The sequence below is a fragment of the Papio anubis genome, chromosome 2 (assembly GCF_008728515.1).
Source record: "Papio anubis isolate 15944 chromosome 2, Panubis1.0, whole genome shotgun sequence".
NCBI lineage: Eukaryota > Metazoa > Chordata > Mammalia > Primates > Cercopithecidae > Papio > Papio anubis.
In genome coordinates this window covers 123567048-123588803 of record NC_044977.1, presented here as the reverse complement: position 1 = coordinate 123588803, position 21756 = coordinate 123567048, and the positions used below count along the sequence as shown (strand labels likewise).

General features: G+C 36.4%; 1 protein-coding gene across 5 annotated transcripts in view; it reads right to left on the bottom strand.

Moving 5' to 3' along the window:
- WDR49 (WD repeat domain 49) overlaps positions 1–21756 on the bottom strand; it is a 194064-nt gene that overhangs the window by 139189 nt on the left and 33119 nt on the right. For all 5 annotated transcript variants that reach the window (XM_031663599.1, XM_031663600.1, XM_031663598.1 and 2 more), the window contains exons 4-5: positions 16346–16522; positions 15308–15482 (exon numbers count right to left, since the gene is read on the bottom strand). In XM_031663599.1, coding sequence (XP_031519459.1) covers positions 15308–15482; positions 16346–16522 — 352 coding nt within the window. The remainder of the gene's footprint in view (positions 1–15307; positions 15483–16345; positions 16523–21756) is intronic.

Here is a 21756-nt window from a genome sequence, read left to right as displayed (position 1 = left end):
GTGTGTATATATATATGTACACACACACACATAGGTATTTATACATTTCCAATTACTAAAGGCAAGAAAGTTCTGAGAAGCAGGAAAATAGCTCAATGCATTCCTTTTCCTCTTACCTATTCAATTGGGCTGTCTCTAAATGTAACTAGGATTTATTCATTCAAGAGCTCATATTGATATGTAAACAGCTTGATTTAGAAAATTTCATAGCTATCTCCCTAGGAAATAAATGGCTTAACACAACCAATTTATAACTAAATGAATGAAGTTGAGACTATTCGATGTGTCATTTACAGATATCGTCTCTCAAAACATGGCATTCAATCCTCAAAGATGTATTGGGCATCTACAATGTGTTCTGTGCTATGATAAAGATAACAAGGAAAGAAATAGACTAGATGCAGCCTGGACTTCAATTATATGGCCCCAAACTTGGAAGAAAAAACATGTAAATCAAACAATTAGAGACAATTTTAGCACATCATAAAGTGATAAATTGAATGATACAAAATGTATAACAGAATTTCAAAGAAGAAAGAAATCAATGTGCCTTTCAGCGTTTAAGAGACATTTGGTGAATGTTGACAAAAAGCATTTCAATAGATGAGAGGCCATTACAAATCACCTGTGTGGGAAACAAAAGGTAAACTCCAGAATTGAGAGCTGAAAAAGAGCTAATCTACTTCTATATCTCATAGGTAAAGAAATAGAGATTCATCCACACAGTTTCAATGATTTGCCAAAGTCAGCAAGTAATTGTCAAACTCAGGTCTGAAGTTCTGAGATTAACTCTTAAGTTTGGTGTTATGACATGCAATATTATAAATCGAAGCTTAGGACACTAGTATTTGGCAGAGCCAGAGTACAAATTCAGAATACAGGGCCTGATCTCTTGACTACGGGAACGCGGCTTCTCAAATTTCAACATGCACACAACTCACCATGTGAAAATGCAGATTCTCATTCAATGTAAACCTGAGCCTCTGCATTTCTCATATCCCCAGGTGTTGCTCCTGATGCTCTCTGAGAACCACACAAAGTAGCAAAGCACTAGAATGCAAGTGTTGCCATTATTTTATACTCTAGAGAGTATATGAATCCATAGTTCTTAAAATTTGGGAGGTCGAACATCCCTTTGGGAATCTTATGAAAACTGTAGACCCTCTCCATCAGAAAGGTATACATGCACACAAAATTTTATATAAAATATCATGATCTTGAGAACCTCCTCACTATACTCATAAAGCCCAACCATAATAGTTCTGAGGAACTTAGGTGATAAACCTCCAGCCACAGGTAATTTTGGAGTGAGAAATTATTCTTCACCTGCTTCCTCAAGTGGTTCTTAAAATTTCTATTACTAATGATGTACGTCCTTTGTGTTAGTCAATACCCACTTTAGGCTCCTCTTTTAAGCTTCCACTTCTTTAATGTAAATGAGTGTAACTGGCCCTTGATACTGGCATACTGCTAGTAGCAGATTATTTCTAAGAGGAAAATAAAGAGAGAATGGGATACAAAGGAGACATTCAGAAAGGGGACCAGAGTAGAGCTGGCTTACAGAGCTGGCTCACAGAATAATTCACTGGGAAGTGTGTCATGAAACACAAAAGTGCTGCCAAAGGCCAAAATGGTCTGTTTCTCCACTCCGCCTAGAATTTACCTGGATAGTGTTATAAAGGTAGAGAGGACAGTGACCCCTTTCCTCCTTATGATAAATGTCATGGCCAATACCCCTATAACCAAAGACAGGTTAACAAGAGAAAAGCACAAAAAATTCATTTGATCATAGATTTACATGACACAGGAACCTTCAGAATGAAGACCCAAAGATATACAAGACACTGTCCATTTTTATACTTAGGTTCTATGACACAGGGAGAGCCATGTAGAAACGTGACTGGGAAAAAGGAATATGCGTTAATGGAAATAGACTGGGTGGAAAACCCAGCAAGTTTTGTCTGTTCAGATTCTTCTTGACTTCTCTATACGGCATTCCTTTCTCCTGGGTATGGGGTAGGACCACTCTAGAATGAGGGCTGTCATTTCATTTCTTTATGGTCAGGTGTTACACTAAAAGTAGGGGAATGTTAGAATAATATTTTTAGACTTTATGGCTACCTTTGGGGAAAAGGAGTTCTAGCTTCTATGACCTGGCTCAGGAAAGAATGAGCAGGAGAGACAGACGGGCAGGAGAAGGTCAGAGAGAGACTTTGCTCTGGAGGCTGCTTCTGAGGTTTTCATTTTTGGGTATCATTTTCAGAGCCCCAACAGTACGTTTATTGCTTATCCCCCATATGGAATTTCTCTTTGACCTATGACTACTTTAAATAATTGTTGGATTATTTTTTGAATCGCTCCCATGTACAAGTACCACTCTGGGTGCTCCCACCCTATAATAATCTTTAGTGGGTAAATTATTCCAAGTTTCCTAATGAGAAGATAGCAATCTGAAAGCCAACTTGCTCAAGGGCACAAAGCTAATTGGAGGTGGAGAAGAGATTGAACCCAGTCCCGTTTGGCTGTCAACTCTCCTTTCCTGTGCTATTGCCTCCATCTTTTGTACTAAGCCTCACTGTGATGTGTATCACAGGTCCAGACCTGGGGTTCTTCCTATTACCAACTACCTTTCTGTTCCCATACCCTCAATACCAGACCAAGCTCCTAATTTGTCTTGAGTCTTCCCTTCCCTGATCACTTCACTCTGATCCCCAAGGGAACAGTATTTCTATGTCCTCCTTGGTCTCTCTCATCGTTTTCCCTCCTTTCTTCTTAATAAAAGGAAGGAAGAAAGGAAAAAAGGGAGGGAGGGAGGAAAAAAGAGAAGGAGGGAGGGAAAAAGGGAGGGAGGGAAGAAAAAAGAAATAAGGGAGGAAGGGAGGAAGAGAAAGAAAGGCAAGGATCTGGGAAGTAATTCATTCCTATAAAGGAGAATCCTTTAAGTTTTATTAGAGAGCAATTAATTTCAGGGACATAAAGTCCCATGATTACCTGCTGCACTACTACTACTACTGTACTAGAAGTTCCAATGGTATAAAATCTGATGACAATGATTCTCATTCAGGAAGCAGCCTCACTGAAAATATTCTCTTTGTTTACAAAAAAGGGTTATTATAACCTGACACTCAGTCAAACAATATTATAAGACCTAAACTATACAACATAATACTACAATTATATCTTCAAGTGTATGGAAATCCCATAATATAATTACAATACAATCATAATAAAATATTCCTACCCGGAAAATTACTTCGTCATGTGTTTCCCCATTTCATCCAACTATCATCTTTAGTTTTCAGGTTATAAAGAAATACATAGAAGGAAGTGTATGCTGCTCTGGCATCCGAAGTATTGCTTTATGATTTAAATCTCCAGGTTACAAAACGACATTTATGGGCCTGAAATGTTACATATTGGAGGCTCAACAATTCACACTTAATGTCTAAACCAAGATACAACTTGTTTCTGATTAAATTGTAGAATGCCAGAGTTCTTGAGAATGCCTGAGTAAAAGGTGAGAGAAAAGCCATTTCCTTAAAATCAAATTGTCTGATAAATAAAAATGTTTTTCCCATTTCTTGAATTGAGGTAAGGAAATGATAGGTTATGATGGAAAAGTTTTAAAAACATCAAGCTAAGGAATAGGATAAGCTGGTAAAATAAATGATTTCTTGTTCATATTCTCAGTAAGTTTTGGAATTGGTAGAGGAAAATATTTTAAAATTACTTCTATATAACATCATAGAGAAAAAAACAACTTCATTATATTTGTCCGTTAAGATGCTGACTTTCAACTCTTTAATTCTCTTGCCACACAGTCATAAAAAAAGATATTAAGGAACCCTGCCATTGATCTGTGTCCTCATGTGTGCTGTCAAAATGACCCTCTGTAACAGCAATTAGTTAATGTGGGAAAGTGATTTGAAAATGAAAGGTGATACCTAAAAACTAAGTAAGTAATGCTTAGTAAGTAAGTAACGCTATTAAGTGCACTTAGAGTAAGATAAAATATGGCACTCTATAACGTTTACCAACTGATAGACATTGTGGCAGGGTAGGAAAGAAGACTCCACCAATTCTCCCCTCTACCCAGGCAAGGACAACAAGTTAACAATCTACACAGAAAAAACACTTTTATACAAAACGAAAATTAGGTGAGCCCTCATTGTACCTGGTTTTCACTTCATATCATTGAAAGAAGCACTAAAGAGATAGAAAAAAAAAACAGTCCTGAATCACCAACGCCACCCTTCCCCACCCCTAGCAGCAGCTGCGTGGTGCTGAGAGCTTCTCTGGGAACTGGGGGAGAAAGAGCACAGCAATTGTGTGGCATTGAACTCTGTGCGTCCTGGTAGAGCAGAAAGGAAACCTGGACCAAACTCAACTGATGCCCACCCACAGAGGGAACCTTAGCAGAGGGGAATTGCCCAGCCCAGGGGTCTGACCTTGAGCACCAGTAAACCTCACCACTGAGGGCTACAGAACTCTTTGTCTCCAAATAAACTTGAAATGCCATAAAGTTCTAGGCTATGAAGACTGCAACTCATAAGTGAGTCCTTGTGAGGAACTAGGCCCAGAAACAATGGACTGAGGGGGCACGACATACTGAGACACCAGCTGGGGCAGCCAAGGGAGGGCTGGCATCACCCTCTCTTAACCCTAGGCTGCAGAGCTCACGGCTCCAAAACAGGTGCCTTCCTTTCACTTGAGGAGCAGAGAGGGAAGAGTGGGGAGGGCTTTGCCTTGCATCTAGGATACCAGCTCAGCCATAGCAGGAGAGGGCATTGGTTAGAGTTGTAAGGCCCCCATCCCAGACCCTCATTCCTGGATGACACTTCTACACAACCTGGGCCAGAAGGGAACCCACTACCTTGAAGGAAAGGAGCCATTCCTGGCAGCATTCATCACCTGCTAACTGAAGAGCCCTCGTCCCCTGATGCAATATTCAGGTATTACATCGAGGGCTTTGGATGAGCCTCTGAGACTTGCTGGCTTCAGGTGAGACTTGGCATATTACTAGCTGTGGAGGCTATGGGGGAAAATTCCTCCTGCTTAAGAAAAGCAGAGGGAAAAGTAAAGGGGACTTTCTCTTGCACCTTAGGTACCAGCATGGCCACAGGGGTGTAGAGCACCCAAGCAGGCTCTTAGCGTCCCCAATTCTAAGACTTGACTCTTGGATGGAATTTCTGACCTGCCTTTGTCCAGAGAGGAGTCCACTGCCCTGAAGGGTAAGCCCCGGGTCAGGCAGCATTCAGACAAGCTGACTTAAGAAACAGTGGGCCATTAGGGAACATCAACAGTAGTCTGGAAGTACTCTTCTTGGCCTAGGGGAGCAGTGGCTACAGGGTGAGGCTTCTCTGCCTTTGGAGAAAGGAGTAAAGAGTGGGAAGAACTGCATCTTGTTGTTTGAGTGCCAGCTCAGCTGCAATAAGAGAACACCAGGCAGACTTCTAAAGTTTTTGACTCTAGTCCGTGACTTGCAGATGGCATTTTGGGACCCACCCAGGGGCTGGGGGACCTTGCTGCCCTAAAGGCAAAGACACAGGCCTGGCTGGATTTGCCATTGGTTGATTGCAGAGCCCCAGAGCCTTGAGTGAACATAGGCAGTAGTCAGGGAGTGGTTAAAGCAGGTCTTGAGTGTGACCTAGCGCTGTGCTGGCTTCAGATCTGACCTAGCACAGTCACAGTAGTGGTGGCCACTGGGGTGCTTGTGTCACTCCACCCCCAGCTTTAGGTGGCTCAGAACAGAGAGAGAGAGACTTTGTATGTTTGGGAGAAAATAAGGGAGAGAACAAGAGTCTCTGGTAATCCAGAGAATTTTCCCAGATCAGGTCTGAGGTCTGAAATGCTAAGAATACTTTAATCAGAAAGAAAAGGACATTCATGGGCAATGAATAGTCACCTGAAGGTACAAAACTCGCTGGTGATAGTAAGTGCACAGAAAACCACAGAATATCCTAACACTATAACTGTGCTGTGTAAACTACTCTTATCTGAAATAGAAAGACTAAATGATGAACCAATCAATACTAATAACTATGACTTTTCAAGGCATAGTACAATAAGATATAAATAGAAATAACAAAAGGATAAAAAGCAGAGGGACGAAGTTAAAGTGTAGAGTTTTGATTAGTTTTCTTTGTGTTTCTTTATGCAAATAGTGTTCTCAGCTTAAAATAATGGGTTATACGATAGTATTTGCAAGTCTCATGGTAGCCTCAAACCAAAAAACATATGAATATACAAAGAAAAGCAAGAAACTAAATCATATCACCAGAGACAACCACCTTCATTAGAGGAACATAAGGAGGAAAGAGAGAAGGAAGAGAAAACCAGATAACAAATCACAAAATGGCAGGAGTAAGTTTTTACTCACCATTAATAATATTGAATGTAAATGGATTAAACTCTTTAATCAAAGACACAGACTGGCTGAATAAGCAAAAAAACAACATGCATTGATATGTGATCTTCAAGAAATACACTTCACTTATAAAGGCACACATAGACTGAAACATGGAAGATAAAAGGGATGAAAGAGATATTCCATGTCAATGAAAACCAAAAAAGAGTAGGAGTCACTATACTTTTATCACACAAAATGGATTTCAAGATAAAAACTATAAGAAGATACAAAGAACATCACCATGTAATGATAAAGGGGTCAATTCAGCAAGAGGATATAAAAAACTTTAAACATAAACGCACCCACCATGGGAGCACTTTGATATATAAGGCAAATATTATTAGAGCTGAAGAGAGAGATAGGCCTCGATACAATAATATCTGGAGACCTCAACACCCCACTTTCAGCACTGGACAGAACTTCTGGAAAGAAAATCAACAAACATCACACTTAATCTACACTATGGACCAAATGGATCCAATAGATATTTACACAATATTCCATCCAAGAGCTGCAGAATACACATTCTTTTCCTCAGCACACGAATCATTCTCAAAGATATACCATATGTTAGGTATCAAAAAATATCTTAAGGCATTCAAAAAATTGAAATAATATTGAGTGTTTTCTCTGACCACAATGAATAAAACTAGAAACTAATAACAAGAGTAATTCTGGAAACTATAAAAATACATAGAAATTCAACAATAGTCTCTTGAATGACCAATCAGTGAAGAAATTAAGAAGGAAATTGAAAAATTATTGGAAACAAATGATAATAGAAAAACTACATACCTATAGGATACAGTAAAAGCAGTACTAAGAGGAAAGGTTATAGCTAAAAATGCCTTCATCAAAAAAAAAAAGGAAAAACTTCAAATGAACAATCCAATGATGCGTCTTAAAGAACTAGAAAAGCAAGAATAAAACAAATCCAAAATTAGTAGAAGAAAAGAAATAATAAAGATCAGAGCTGAAATAAATAAAATTGAAAAAAATACAGATTAATGAAACAAAAAGTTTATTTTTGGAAAAGTTAAACAAAAGTGACAAAGCTTTAGCCAGACTAAGAAAAAAAGAGAGCATATCTAAATAAATATAATCAGAAACGGAAAAGGAGACATTATGATTGATACTGCAGAAATTCAAAGGATCGTTAATGGCTACTATGAGCAACTATATGCCAATAACTTGGAAAATCTAGAAGAAATGAAAAAATTCTTAGATACATAAAACCCACCAAGACTGAATTGGGAAGAAATCTTGTTATGTTAAGCAAAATAAGCCAGGCACAAAAAGACAAACATTGCATGTTCTCACTTATTTGTAGGATCTAAATATCAAAACAATTGAACTCATGAACATAGAGAGTGGACGGATAGTTATCAGAGGCTGGGAATCGTAGTGGGGGCCTAGTGGGGAGGTGAGGATTGTTAAAAAAAAAAAAAAATACTTAAAAAGAGTAAGGCTATTGTTTGACAGCACAACAGGGTGACTGTAGTCAATAATAATGTAATTGTATATTTTTAAATAACTCAAAGAGTGTAATTGGATTGTTTGTAACTCAAAGTATAAATGCTTGAGGTGATGGAAACCCCAGTTCCCAGGTTGTACTTATTTCACATTTTATGCCAATATCAAAACATCTCATGTACCACATAAATATATACACCTACTCTGTACCCACAAAAAAATTTAAATTAAAAAATAAAGTATAACTGTCTATTCTATCTTTAAAATAAGAATTCAGCACTGCTAAGCATATTTAAAAATAATAATGCAATTAATTCAATTACTTTTCAAAACGCCAAGTAGGCCCATGTCCATGATACAAATGAATCATATTCTTCTACCATGCTACAGAATAAGCTGTAGGACATAGAGCCCTTTCCTCAAACCAGGGTCACTGCTCACAGCGGATTTCAACTGCTTTAAACATAGTGACAGAACTGGCAGGAAAGGCAGTGTGGTCTAGCTACCTCGGTAGGGTCTGGAAGACTGATTTAGATGCAGGGAAGTAGAGCCATTCACAAGCAAGATATTAAATCTGGCTTCTCTGCCAACTTAGCCCCTATCAATTATAAAGACTCCCTGAGGAGTCTGTATTCTAAATTTTCTGGCACTTGTTCCACTAATTAGTGTAGCAATTAGCGACTGGGTGTGGTGGCTCACACCTGTAATCCCAGCACTTCGGGAAGCCGAGGTGGGGGGATCACCTGAGTTCAGGAGTTTGAGACCAGCCTGGCTAACATGGTGAAACCCCGTCTCTACTAAAAATACAAAAATTAGCCAGGCGTGGTGGCACGTTCCTGTAGTCCCAGGTACTTGGGAGGCTGAGGCAAGAGCATCCCTTGAACCTGGGAGACGGAGGTTGCGGTGAGCCGAGATTGTGCCACTGCAGCCTGGGTGACAGAGCAAGACTGTCTCAAAAAAAAAAAAAAGCAAAAAAAGCAATTAGTGATTTTGTTAACAGTTCAAACTGTTTTGTGTCTTCTTCTAGCCCTGGTCAAATGGGAGAAAACATTTTCAACGCAATAAAATATCAATGACTTTTGTTGCTGGCAATTTCATGTTCATTCTTTCTTTCTTCCCTCCCCAACCCCCGCCGCCCCAGAGATGGAGTCTTGATCTGTCACCCAGGCTGGAGTGCAATGGGCAATGGTGCAATCTCAGCTCACTGCAACCTCTGCCTCCCAGGTTCAAGCAATTCTCCTGCCTCAGCCTCCCAAGTAGCCGGGATTACAGGCGCCCGCCATCACACCTGGCTAATTTTTGTATTTTTAGTAGAGACAGGGTTTCTCCATGTTGGCCAGGCTGGTCTCGAATTCTTGAACTCAGGTGATCTGCCCACCTCAGCCTGCCCAAATGCTGCGATTACAGGCATGAGACAATGCTCATGGCCTCATTCTTTCAATATCTGCATTCCCAGACTATGGTTTCCAAGGTTTCCAATGATACTGTCTATATGAGGAGAAAATTATTAAAAAGGAAAATTCTCTGAAATTCAAGACATTTATATCTTAGCACTATTACACAAAATCTCTATAATTCCTTTACAAGCATTTCAGAATGTAATTATTTTTCCACTAAAATATGACACAGAACCACTCAGAGAAGATGAAAACATTCACTCCTTCAAAGTTTTAAATAAGAAATTTGAACCTTATCTTAAAGCAGTATGCTAATACTCTTATGTCTGAAACTGAGTTTTTCCTGTGACATTTCATTTTTACAGATATTTTATCCTTAGCGTCAATAAAAATTATTAGCATATTTGCTCGTGGGTTTCTTTCTTTTCTCAACTGTATATTCCCTCTTCACACTGAGACAAAAATCACCAAAAATATTTCATGAAGAGTTCTAAGAATATCAAATCATGTTACTGGGGTAAAGAGAATCCCAAATTAAACAGCCATTGGTTGCTCGCTCCTGATACAGCAAATCTTGCAGACAAAGGAGCAGAATCCAAAACAACTACAAATCCCACTCTATTACATTTGAATCCATCCTTCCTTTCCTCCTTCTGCCTTCCTCTTCATTTCAGTCTTCCTCTCTTTTCTTGTATTGAAATAACTGAGCTTCAAACAACAACCAAAAGTCATATTTAAGTTTCTAATCTCTATTACTAAATCTAAGAAAAGGCATTCTTTCGTTGGTTAGGACTGAAGTATATTCACCTTTCAGAGGTACTTGAGGAGTATAGTGCTGATCACGGCTCACTGCAGCCTCAATCTCCTGGGCTGGGTGATCCTTCCAGCCTTGGCCTCCTGGGTAGCTAGGGCTGAAGGCCCATGCCACCACACCCAGCTAATTTTTGTGGTTTTTATAGAGACACGGTTTTGCCTTGTTGTTCAGGCTGGTCTAAAACTCCTAGGCTCAAACAATCTACCCACCTTGGCCTCCTGAAATGCTAGGATTACAGGCATGGACCACCACTCCTGGCTCTCCATTAAAAAAACAAGAAAGAAAGAAAAAGAAAGAAAGAAATTCTACAAATATTAACATAATTTATTTTGGTATTTCTCTTTTCTTGTGAAAATTCACCCAATAATTTATCTAAGACCTTCAAAGTCAAATTGCAAAATGGCTTTTTTTGCTCAAAATCAAAACATAAAATCCCACAGAGGAAACTAATAGGAATTATTAATTAGAGACACAAGTGTAATTCTTTTAAAAAGAAAAAAGGAAGAAGAAAATTAATATAATGCTTTCACAGGACTTCAGATAGTTCATTTTGGCATACACTAATATTAAAATACAGCTCAGTTTCTCAGCATCAATTGATAAGCTTCCAGTTCTTCTCTGCCCTTAACTAATCTCAACAAGACACTCACTCCAGCATCTTTTGATAAATAAATTATCCATTGTTCCCTACAATAATTATCACAGAGCTCCTAGTACACAATACCATGTGCAGAAGGATACTTTGTTAAGTGTTACTGACTGGCTGCTTAGTTTTGAGTGCTTCAAAGTGAACATGATAATAAACAAACCTTGAAGTGATTATTTAAAAGTCTTAGTTAGTCGGATGTTAGAAGTTAAGTTTCTTGGGATGGATCTAGATAACAGAATTCAGCTGAAATATGCTAGTGCTTAGTATGGTGCCTATTACATAGTAATTACCTAGCAAATGTTTTTTGGGTGAATATCACATAGAAGTTCCTATCCTTGCAGCTGGTAAAGGGTGTTAAGGTGACTGAAAGATCTCAACAAAAGAAAGAGACTAACTGATCGACAAATATTTATTGTATATTCACTATTTAAAAAGCATTGTGCTGGATTTCTGCTTCCAGCCATGATGGCATAACAAGCACTGAATTTAATCTCTCACCATAAACAACTGGAAAACTGGACAAATATTAGCAACAATATTTTCAGATTTTGACAGTAGGCAAAGTAGAACTGTGAACCCTGAAGGAAGAGAAACAAATGAAGTGGGCCCTACAATTGCTCTGCCTTTCTTGGAAGAAATTTCCAAACTATCAGCACACAGAGCAGGAAACCACACAGAGCCTAGCAATCTCCAGAGTTGGAGAAACAAAGATTAGAGTTAGAGGACCATGAGGCAGCTAGAAAATATGGGACAGAATTGTGGAAAGGCAAATAATTGGAGTCCTAGAGAAAAAAGAGAGAGAGAGAGAGAAGAAAGAAAATTTTGAAAAACTAACAATAGAAAAATTTCCAAGTTTAATGAAAACTACAGATTCACAAATCTAAGCATTTTAATGAATTTTAACCAGTATAAACACATACACATATACACATACACCCCAAGAAAAACTAAGGTATATCATAATCAAATGGCTTAAAATCAGTGATAAAGAGAAAATCTTATAAAACATTGTATTCCGTGTTATAGTAGATACTAAGGTGAATGAACAATATAGTGCTTGCCCCAAGAAGGATGTTTTCATTTCCATTTATATGTAAATGTAATTTTCATGTGGGGCATTCAAATTTCCTTCTAGGCTTGGGAAGGTAAGAGGCAGGACTCAAATTCTAACGTGGGTACAGAAATTGGTAGGTTTGGTTCACAGGGTGGGCAGCATTGCAAAGCAAGATTTTGAAGAAGAATTCAGGAGCAATGCCAAAATTGAGAACCTTGCAAATAATGCAATGAAGAGTCCATCTGAATTAGACAGAGGAAGAGGCAAAATAAAGAGTTTGATGTAAGGTGAAGTGGCAAAAAATAAAGGACGTTTCAGGAAAAACATTGGCAAGAAAGACTCTTCTGTGGTAGGCCAGACATAGTGGCTGACACCTATAATCCCAGCACTTTGGGAGGCCCAGATGGGCGGATTACTTGAGGTCAGGAGTTCGATACCAGCCTGGTCAACACAGTGAAACCCAGTCTCTACGAAAAATATAAAAATTAGCCGGGCGTGATGGCATGTGCCTGTAATCCCAGCTACTCGGGAGGCTGAGGCATGAGAATCGCTGAACCTGGTAGGCAGAGATTGCAGTGAGCCGAGATCGGACCACTGAACTCCAGCCTGGGCGACACAGTGAGTGAGAGTCCATCTCAAACAAATAAACAAAAGAAACTTCAAAAACATTTTTTAAAAGAAATACTCGTCTTTGGTTGCAGAATCTGGGGTATCTCAGAATGAAGAATCCTCCGGAGGAGGAGAAGATGAGCTGTGAAGAGTCTGTGCATTGGGCCAGGTAGGGATCTGTAATCTTCAAATAAAAAATTCCCTAGCTAGAAGTGGAAAGTTCTATAAGACATCCTAAGATGGTTTATCATTCCACATTTTTAGACCTCAAATCCTGAAGATGGTTGCTTCAGAGAGCTGCCTGTTTCTGTCCTTTCTTTATCATTTCCATTTTCTAATGATCAAAAACCTTCTAACTAGCCAGTCTGATTGCAGTTTCTTTCTCCTCCAATCCATGCTGAACAAACTACCAAGTAAACTTTTCCTAAATGCTGTCTGCATTGGGTCTGTCCAAGTTTCCTCAAAAGCCTTCAATGTTTCACGGCCCATATCTTCCAACATTATGTTCCCATATGACCTATTTGTTTCTATTTCCCTAATATTCAGTGTCTGATCTATTCATGTCTACCTCTCCTTCTGTCATTGTGTCTGCTTGCCTACTTTTGCTCATGTTGCCCATGTTCTCTTTTTCTCTCCCTCATCCATCCTTCAAGTACCACCACTAATCCTTAAGGCTTTTTCTTACGGCTTTTCAGGCTTAAGAACTACTCTAGGAGTCAAAATCTCGTTTATAAGGTTTAGTAGTTAATTTTCAGTACCACTGAACAATGTTCTAATAAGGTGACTTGTATTAGTTTCTATTTCTTTCAGTTATTAAGTTTTCTGAGGGTTGAGTCTATAATTAATCTTTCTTCTATAGTCTCAAATTCCTAAGACCGTTTTAAGACACATAAAAGATAAATAAATAATTGTTGATTGACACTCCAGTCCATAATTCAAATAAACTGTTTAAAGTAAATGTGTTTGTGTGTATTCCTGTTGTTGTCCCAAAAATTATCTACTTGATTATAATGAATTTTTAATCAAAGAACTGAGAAATATGTAATATGAATAAGATAGCAAAGATTCTTAACTATATATGTATGTGTATATATATATCTAATTTGTATTACATACATAGTTCTTTATATATACATAAAACTTCTCTGTAGCCAATTCCTACTTTGCAGTGATTTGACGCCAGACTGTGAAATTGGATTCCTTAGGTCATAAATGTGAATCTCCACTGCTAATACTAAACTAAATTCCCATGTTCGTTTGTCTGTAGAGGAGGGAATCAAAGATCAGAATGCTATGATGGACACATGATAAGTAGCAAATCAGCATTGACCTAGAGAACAATCCTTGTCCTATAACTTAAGAGACAAATGCTCACTGATAGGTTACTTCATTGGTATGGTTGATTTTTTGAGAACCTTAAATAAAATTGAGGCAGAGTCTGCAGTGAGAGCTTTCCCATTCTCTTCCTAAACGTGAGAGTATATAGATATAATGCATCATCGGAAAAGACAATCACAATTTAAGAGCCTTACTTGTTATCTCTCCAACCCTTTCTAAGACAGCTTTCTATAGGCTTCTCTGTATTTACTCATATTAATTTAAGATTATTGACTCAAATAATACATTAAATTTCAGAGAACCTACTGGGAGTAAATTTCAAGAACTATCACTTTATTATTATAATCTAGTCTTTGGCATATGTATCTAAAGAACAAATGAATATGAATACAAATAAAAAAATATAATGTTTTCCAGAAGAAGTTGAAATATCCAGAATGGATATTTTTAAAACTCTGATTCTCATTTTCATGTTATGAAAACTTAACACGTAATTTTCTGCCTGTCACACTTAGTAGATGACCAAAAACTGTCATCTTTTGTTTTTCCTGCAATTAATTTCATGCCAGAATTTAAAAATGTATAGAAGGTACTAAAGGCATGGTATGATTTATATAAAATAAAAAAATGCAGAGCACATAGTTCCTCACATAGGAAATTATTACTGTGGGTATACATTAAAGAATTAGTTTCAACCTTCTGAAACCCAAAGAGGGTGAAATTACCATAAAAGCCAACAGTTGGATCCATGTTGACTGTCTCTTCTTCAAACTATATTAGGAATAGATCAATAACATTAATCTCATCAAATTTCATTGAAGTCAATGAGATTGTTAATTTTCATTCTTTTCAGTGGACATTCTTTAATGCAGCAATTTAGAAGTGAGAAAATTATCATACTCCTTAGTATTTAAACAAAGAAATATTAGTGCAGATATTGCACATTTGAATCTTGAGCCATCAGATAAAATTAAGATATTTTATGAAACTAATTCATTGGTGACTAGGTTTTAAGAAAGTTCTGGTTTTCTATAGACACCGATTTTATAACATAGTCTTATTACACAAAGAACCGCCACTTAAGTACTCTAGATTAGAGAAATTCGGTCATTACATCAAAAAAAGAAAATTAAGACGATTCAATTTTAAAGGCAGTCAAACTAATATGCTTCCCATGAGAACATAAAGAAAACAAAGGAATGTTCTTGAGGGAACTTGTTAATTTCTTTTATTAAACAGCCCTGAATGTAACTAGATGAGATTAGCTAGGATCAGAGTTGAGTTGAAGCTAAATGAATTCTACGACAATGTTTTCCTTTCTCTTAAGATTTCTTGAGCACATTGGTCACCTGAATTAATTGTATGAGGCATAAATTCAGAAGGAAAAAAAAAAGAAAGAATCCCTGCCAGCATTCAAGGGATAGCAGAGTGCAGGCCACAACCTCCAGAGAACAAGTTATTGGTTTCTAGACTTAAACGTTTTGTGTGAAGCATTTTCATCAAATAATATAAATGTATAAGTCAGAGGTGACCATTTACTTTCATTACTGTTCAAATTCAATACCTTGCCTGACCCAGTCTCCTTGATGAAGTTTATGCTCTAATATGTGGCAACATTTGTGACATCCAGAGAGCAGCTCTGCCCAGTTAATGGTCATGGTGGCTTCTCCATCTTCACATACACTAGCAGGCCGTTCAAACAGGGAAATCAAGGCTGCTGTGAAAGCAATTGCTTGAACCTTGATGGAGACATTGAAAGAACAACAGTCATGGACAGGATAATTGTTGCAAGAAGATTCTATGTTATTTTAGTTTAATAAGGAATAGCTCTTAATTTAATAAGAATTTCTTCAATACTATTTAAAGGATGCAGGCTGTTATACTAAAAAACAGAACAATTATTAGTTTGGTGACACAATTACTAAAGGGCAGTCTTTTACTTGTTTTTAAGACACATTCGTCGTTAAAATAGTAAGAATGAAAACCTTTCACAATTACAAAAGGAAATTGTTTAAATTAGCCTACTTCAGAGGTCACAGATATATTCTAGTTTCATTCAGTAAGTAATAATTTTTCATAGGTCGGGTGAAATTTGATAGGAAGACAGAAATATTTGTATCCAATATCTAGGTTTCAGAGCTGCCATCTCTAATCCTTTTGTTATATGATACAGGCAATGGGCACTCACTAGGAAATTGGTACTGAGAAACCCAATACTCTATGTAGGAAAACCAGAACAATAAATTTGAAAGCATTTTGAGGAATAAATGTAATCATTTAATATTAAACATTTATTCATATTGGGATCTAATAAATTAAGCATCCTATGGTGAAAAAGGTTAGGAAGATCTTTTTTTCTAAATGAGAAAAGTGAGACTATAGACAGACCAAAAAACAAACAAACCCACACACACAATTAAGATTTGTTTTTGTAAGCAAGAAGACAAACTGTGACCTAATCCATCTCTTCCATGTCCAATGTGCATATAAGCCATAATGTAATTAAATTTGGAGGTCACACTCATTGCATTTTAACTTCTATTTTAAACTACAGTTTGATGATTAAATCCATAGTATTCAATCTTAATCTACCCTCACTTACCTTTCCAGTTATGTCCCCAAAAGAAAGAATTGATTCATTGGCATCAAGAGGATCATACCAATAATCCATGCAAATTGGTGTTCCTTTCAGGCCCTGGAGTTTGTACTGGCAAGCAAATTCTTCTTTGGACAGCAGATCATAGAAACAAATCTCTTTACTTGTAAAAGCCACTGCTATCTAAAGTAGCAGAGTAGAAAATCAGAAAGTAATTCTGATGGATTTAGCAAAATTAATATGCAAAGCAGACATGCCACTCTAATTGCCAAATCAGACTTTGTTCTCTGAGGATCCTTAACAGTATTACAGAAGCAAAGAACAGTGGCACAAATGTACTTTATCCTAACTGTGGAATCTAGCCAAGAAGAAACTTTTCCTATTAGAGGCATTTGAACATGCTTTATTTCCTATCCCTATTCCACACGCTCACCAACATCCCCATCCATGGGAGACTAGACCTCTAATCATATAGGAGAGACTAAGGCACAAAGATATGGCATTATACAGTCATACCAGAAACTTTACAAACCATGTTTTATGATGCAAATAGAGACTTTCATGGAAATCATTTGATACAGACTCTATAAGTAGCTTTATCCGAAGTCAGAGAAAACCCTAAAGGCTATATGAGAAAGGGGAAAATATTTAACAACATAAAAATAAGTCAATAGAAAATGTCCCTGTGAAGATTCACACATTGGATTTACTAGAAAAAGACTTCAATTCAACATATATATATATACACACACACATACACACACACACGCACACACACACATATATATATATTCAAACAACTAAAGAAAACAAGGTCTAAAGAAGTAAAGGAAAGTATGTGGCTGGGTGTGATGGCTCATGTCTGTAATCTTACCACCTTGAGAGGCCAACACAGGAGGATTGCTTGAGGCCAGGAGTTCAAGAACAGCCTGGGCAACATAGCGAGACTCCTATCTTTAAAAAAGAAAGAAAGAAAGAAGGAAAGAAAGAGAGAGAGAGAGAAATAAACGAGAATGATGTCTCATCAAATAGAGAATTTTAAGAAACATGCATAAATTATTAAAATCACCATTCTGCCAATCTTTGCCCTTTAATTGGAGTGGTTAGTCCATTGATATAATTACTGAAAAGGTAAGATTTACATCTGCCATTTTTCTAACAGTATAGCCCCATAACACATGAAGTGAAAATTAAAATTATTGAAGACAGAGTAGGCATTTCAACAATAACAGTTGGAGATTTCAATACTCTACTTTCAATAACAGATAGAACAACTGAACTGAATTTCGGTAAGAAAATGAAGACTTGACAAACACTATAAACCAACTAGATCTCAGGTATGTCTAAAGAACACTCCATTCCAACCTCAGCAGGATGCATTTCTTCTCAAGTGCACATGGCACATTCTCCAGGGTAAACCATATATTAGGTGATAAAGCAAATCTCAATAAATTTAAAAGATTAGAAATTATATAAATTATATTCTCCAAACACAATGGAATGAAATTAGAAGTATCATTCAACCAAACAAAATTTGGGAAATTCACAGCTACGTGGAAATAAAACAACACACTTCTAAGTAACCAATGGGTCAAAGAAGAAATCACAAAAGACATGAAAAAAAATACACTCAGATGAATGAAAACAAAAACACAACATACAAAAAAGTTATGGAATAGAGTAAAAGCAATGTCTACAGTAAAATTTATATTTACAAACATCAATCTAAAAAAAATCTGAAATCAATAACCTAACTTTCCATCTTAAGAAACCAGAAAAAGAAGAGCAACCTAAATCTAAAGCCAGCAGAAGGAAGAAAAAACTAAAATTAGTACAGAAATAAAGCAAATAGAGAATGAAAAAGCAATAGAGAAAAACAACGAAATCAAATTAGTTCTTTGAAAAGATAAACAAAATTGGCAAAACTTTAGCTAGACTAACCAAGAAAAAAAGAGATGATAGGCCAGGCGCGATGACTCACGCCTGTAATCTCAGCACTTTGGGAGGCCGAGACGGGTGGATCACGAGGTCAGGAGATCGAGACCATCCTGGCTAAGACGGTGAAACCCCATCTCTACTAAAAACACAAAAAATTAGCCACGCATGGTGGCGGGTGCCTGTAGTCCCAGCTGCTCAGGAGGTTGAGGCAGGAGAATGACGTGACTCTGGGAGGCAGAGCTTGCAGTGAGCCGAGATAGTGCCACTGTACTCCAGCCTGGGAGATAGCGTGAGACTCCGTCTCAAAAAACAAAAAAAAAAAAAAGAAAGAAAGAAAGAAAAAAAGAGATGATATAAATTATTAAAATCAGAAATAAAAGAGTGGACAGTACCATCGACATTGCAGAAATAAAAAAGTATTAGTAAGATAATAAAATTATTATATACCAAGAAATTAGTTAACATTTATGAAATGCATAAATTTCAGGAAACAAAAACTATGTAAACCAACTCAATAAGACAGAAAATATCAACAGAACTATGATGAATGAAAGATTAAATTAATAGTCAAAAAAAGTGTCACAAAGAAAATCCTCAACTAGATGGCTTCACTGATAAATTCTACCAAACGTTTTAAGGAAAATAATACCAATACTTCTCAAACTCTTCCAAAAAATTACAGCGAAGGTAACACCTCCCAAATCATTTCATCAGGCCAGGATTACCCTAATACTGAAACCAGAGAAAGACATCACAAGAATAGAAAACTGCAGATCTGCACCTCTTAATATAAATGTAAAATGTATACTGAACTAAATACTAGCAAAGAGAATTTAGCAACATACAAAAAAGTTTACACATCATAGCAAAGTAATATTTATCCCAGGAAAACAAGGTTTGTTTAACATGCAAAAATTAATCAGTGTAATACATCATATTAATAGAATAAAATACAAAAGCTATATAGTAATCTCAGTAGATGCAAACAATGCATTTGACAAAATCCAACACATTTTCATGATAAAAACACTCAATAAACCAGGAATAGAAGAGAATTTCTTCAACCTCATAAACAGCATATACAACAACAACAACAACAACAAAAATCCTACAGCTGACATCACACATATTGGTGAAAAAATACATATATTCCCCATGAGATCAGAAACAAGACAAGGATGTTCACTCTCACCACTTCTATTTAATATGGTATGGAGTTTCTAGCCAGATAAATTAAGCAAGAAAATGAAATTTTAAAATATCAATTTTAAAAATTGATTAGGAGGAAGTTAAACTAGATCTCTATATCTATTTGGAGATAACATGATATTATATATAGGAAATTTTAGAAATGCTCAAAAACACTACAGAACTAACACATGACTTCAGAAAGATGCAGAATATATTATCATTTTTGAAAAATCTATTGTATTTCTATACAATGAACAATCTAAAAATGAAATTACCAAAGGCAATGTTAAGAGAATGTAAAAACTGAGATGCAGGTTTTGCAAAGTATCCATCTGATAAATCTATCTACCCAGAATATATAAAAACTCTCAAAACTCAATAATAAGATAACAACCTTAATAAAAAATTGGAAAAGATTTGGATAGACATTTTACAAAAGAAGATGTACAGGTAGCAAACCAGCATGTGAAAATATGCTTAACATCATTAGTCACTAGGTAAATATGAATTAAAGCCATAATAAGATCTAAATGCAGGCCTTTTAAAATGGCTAAAATTGAGAGAGAAAATAACTGATCATACCAAATGTTTGTGAGGCCATATCCACAAAATGGAATGCTGCAGAGCAATAAAAACTAGTAGTATACCTCAAAACATGGATAATTCTCAAAATAGTTATGCCATGTTAAAAAAAAAAAAAAGAAAGAAAGAAAAAGAAAAAAAGGAGTACACACAGTATGGTGCCAATTATACAAAACTCTAGAAAATCCAAATTAATCTATAGTGACCGAAAGCAGATCAGTGCTTGCTTAACAAAAAAGGGATGGGGGAACTTACAAAACACTGCAAGGAAATTTCTGAGGGTGATTAATATGTTCATTGTCTTCTTCATACTGTTGATTTTTTCACAGGTCATGTATGTGTTAAAATCTATCAACTTGGGACACTTTCATATGTGCAGTGTATTTTGTATAATTATATTTCAATAAATCTGTTTCAAAAAGAATAAAAGCAACATTCTTTAAGATTCTATATTGAGTAAGCACAAAAGAAAGACTAAGATTTTAGTTCAGTGCTGAAAAGAAGATACAGTGCAACAGAAATATCATATAATAATAACAGCACACTGCACACAGATATAAAAAAATCATCTGGGCTATATCTTTTAATTCATACAAGTTAAATATTAGCACTAGATACTTAGCAAAAAGGAATTGGATCTCATGTCAGCAGCCACTATGGAGGCAGCAAAGACTGAAGCCCAGGTCTAAAGTTGGCCTGCCTCAGTTTACAAGTCTTGGCAACCCTGATTACATCCTTTATGACTGAGGGTAAATTATACAACTTCTCTTTGCTCAGTCTCTCATTTGTGAAGTGGGAATAATAACTACTCCATGGTGATTTTGAGAGGATGAATAGATAAGGGCATAGGAAGCTACTGAGGATGAGAATGATTTATGGTTCCAAACAATAGAGCATACATTTTCCCACTAAAAATAACTTGCCTTTTTGGAGAAATGCTGATTTTAGGTCTGGCATAGGAAATATACAAGATGATTCTAGAACATTTTGTCATACCAGGAAACAAAGAAGCTTTCAAGTGCTGTCAGGATTATAAAAAGACTCAGAAGCCAACCTGCATTGTTCCCACTCTCTAAAGAGGGTGCAATTTCTGGTATGGGATAACAACTCAGTAGATTGAAACAAATCAAAAATTTTAAACCCATGATTTTTCAATTATACTGATAATAATAATAATAGTACTCATTGTTTATTTTTAGACAATATTAGAAAACCAGCTCATTATTTTGAAAACTGGCAAAAAACGTGAAAAATTAGGCATTTATTCTGCCTTTAATTTGTACCACATGATGACTAAACAATTAATGGGATTATTTCTTTTTTATAAGGTATTCTAGCTTAAAGGAAAAGGAAATTGTGAAATTAGAATATCATCTTCTGACCCCTAAAAAAATTCATGGATTTAGGAATAGTCAGCAATAACTGCTAACATCTCAAGAAGAGCAAGAACCAGGTATTTAATACCTACTGGCTGAAGAACACATAGCCATCTGTTCTAAACAAACTAACCACTCCAAAACTACACAAGGCTTTACACTTGACTACCAATTCACTAGAAAAATCACGGAATGGCTGGACATATTAAACAACACCATGTAGACACAATCTGTGAAATCCAGACTGTGGAAAATTCTAAAGGACAAACCTTGGTTTCTTTAACAAAAACATCAACAGCAACAGCCAAAATTTGCAAAAAAAAAAAAAGC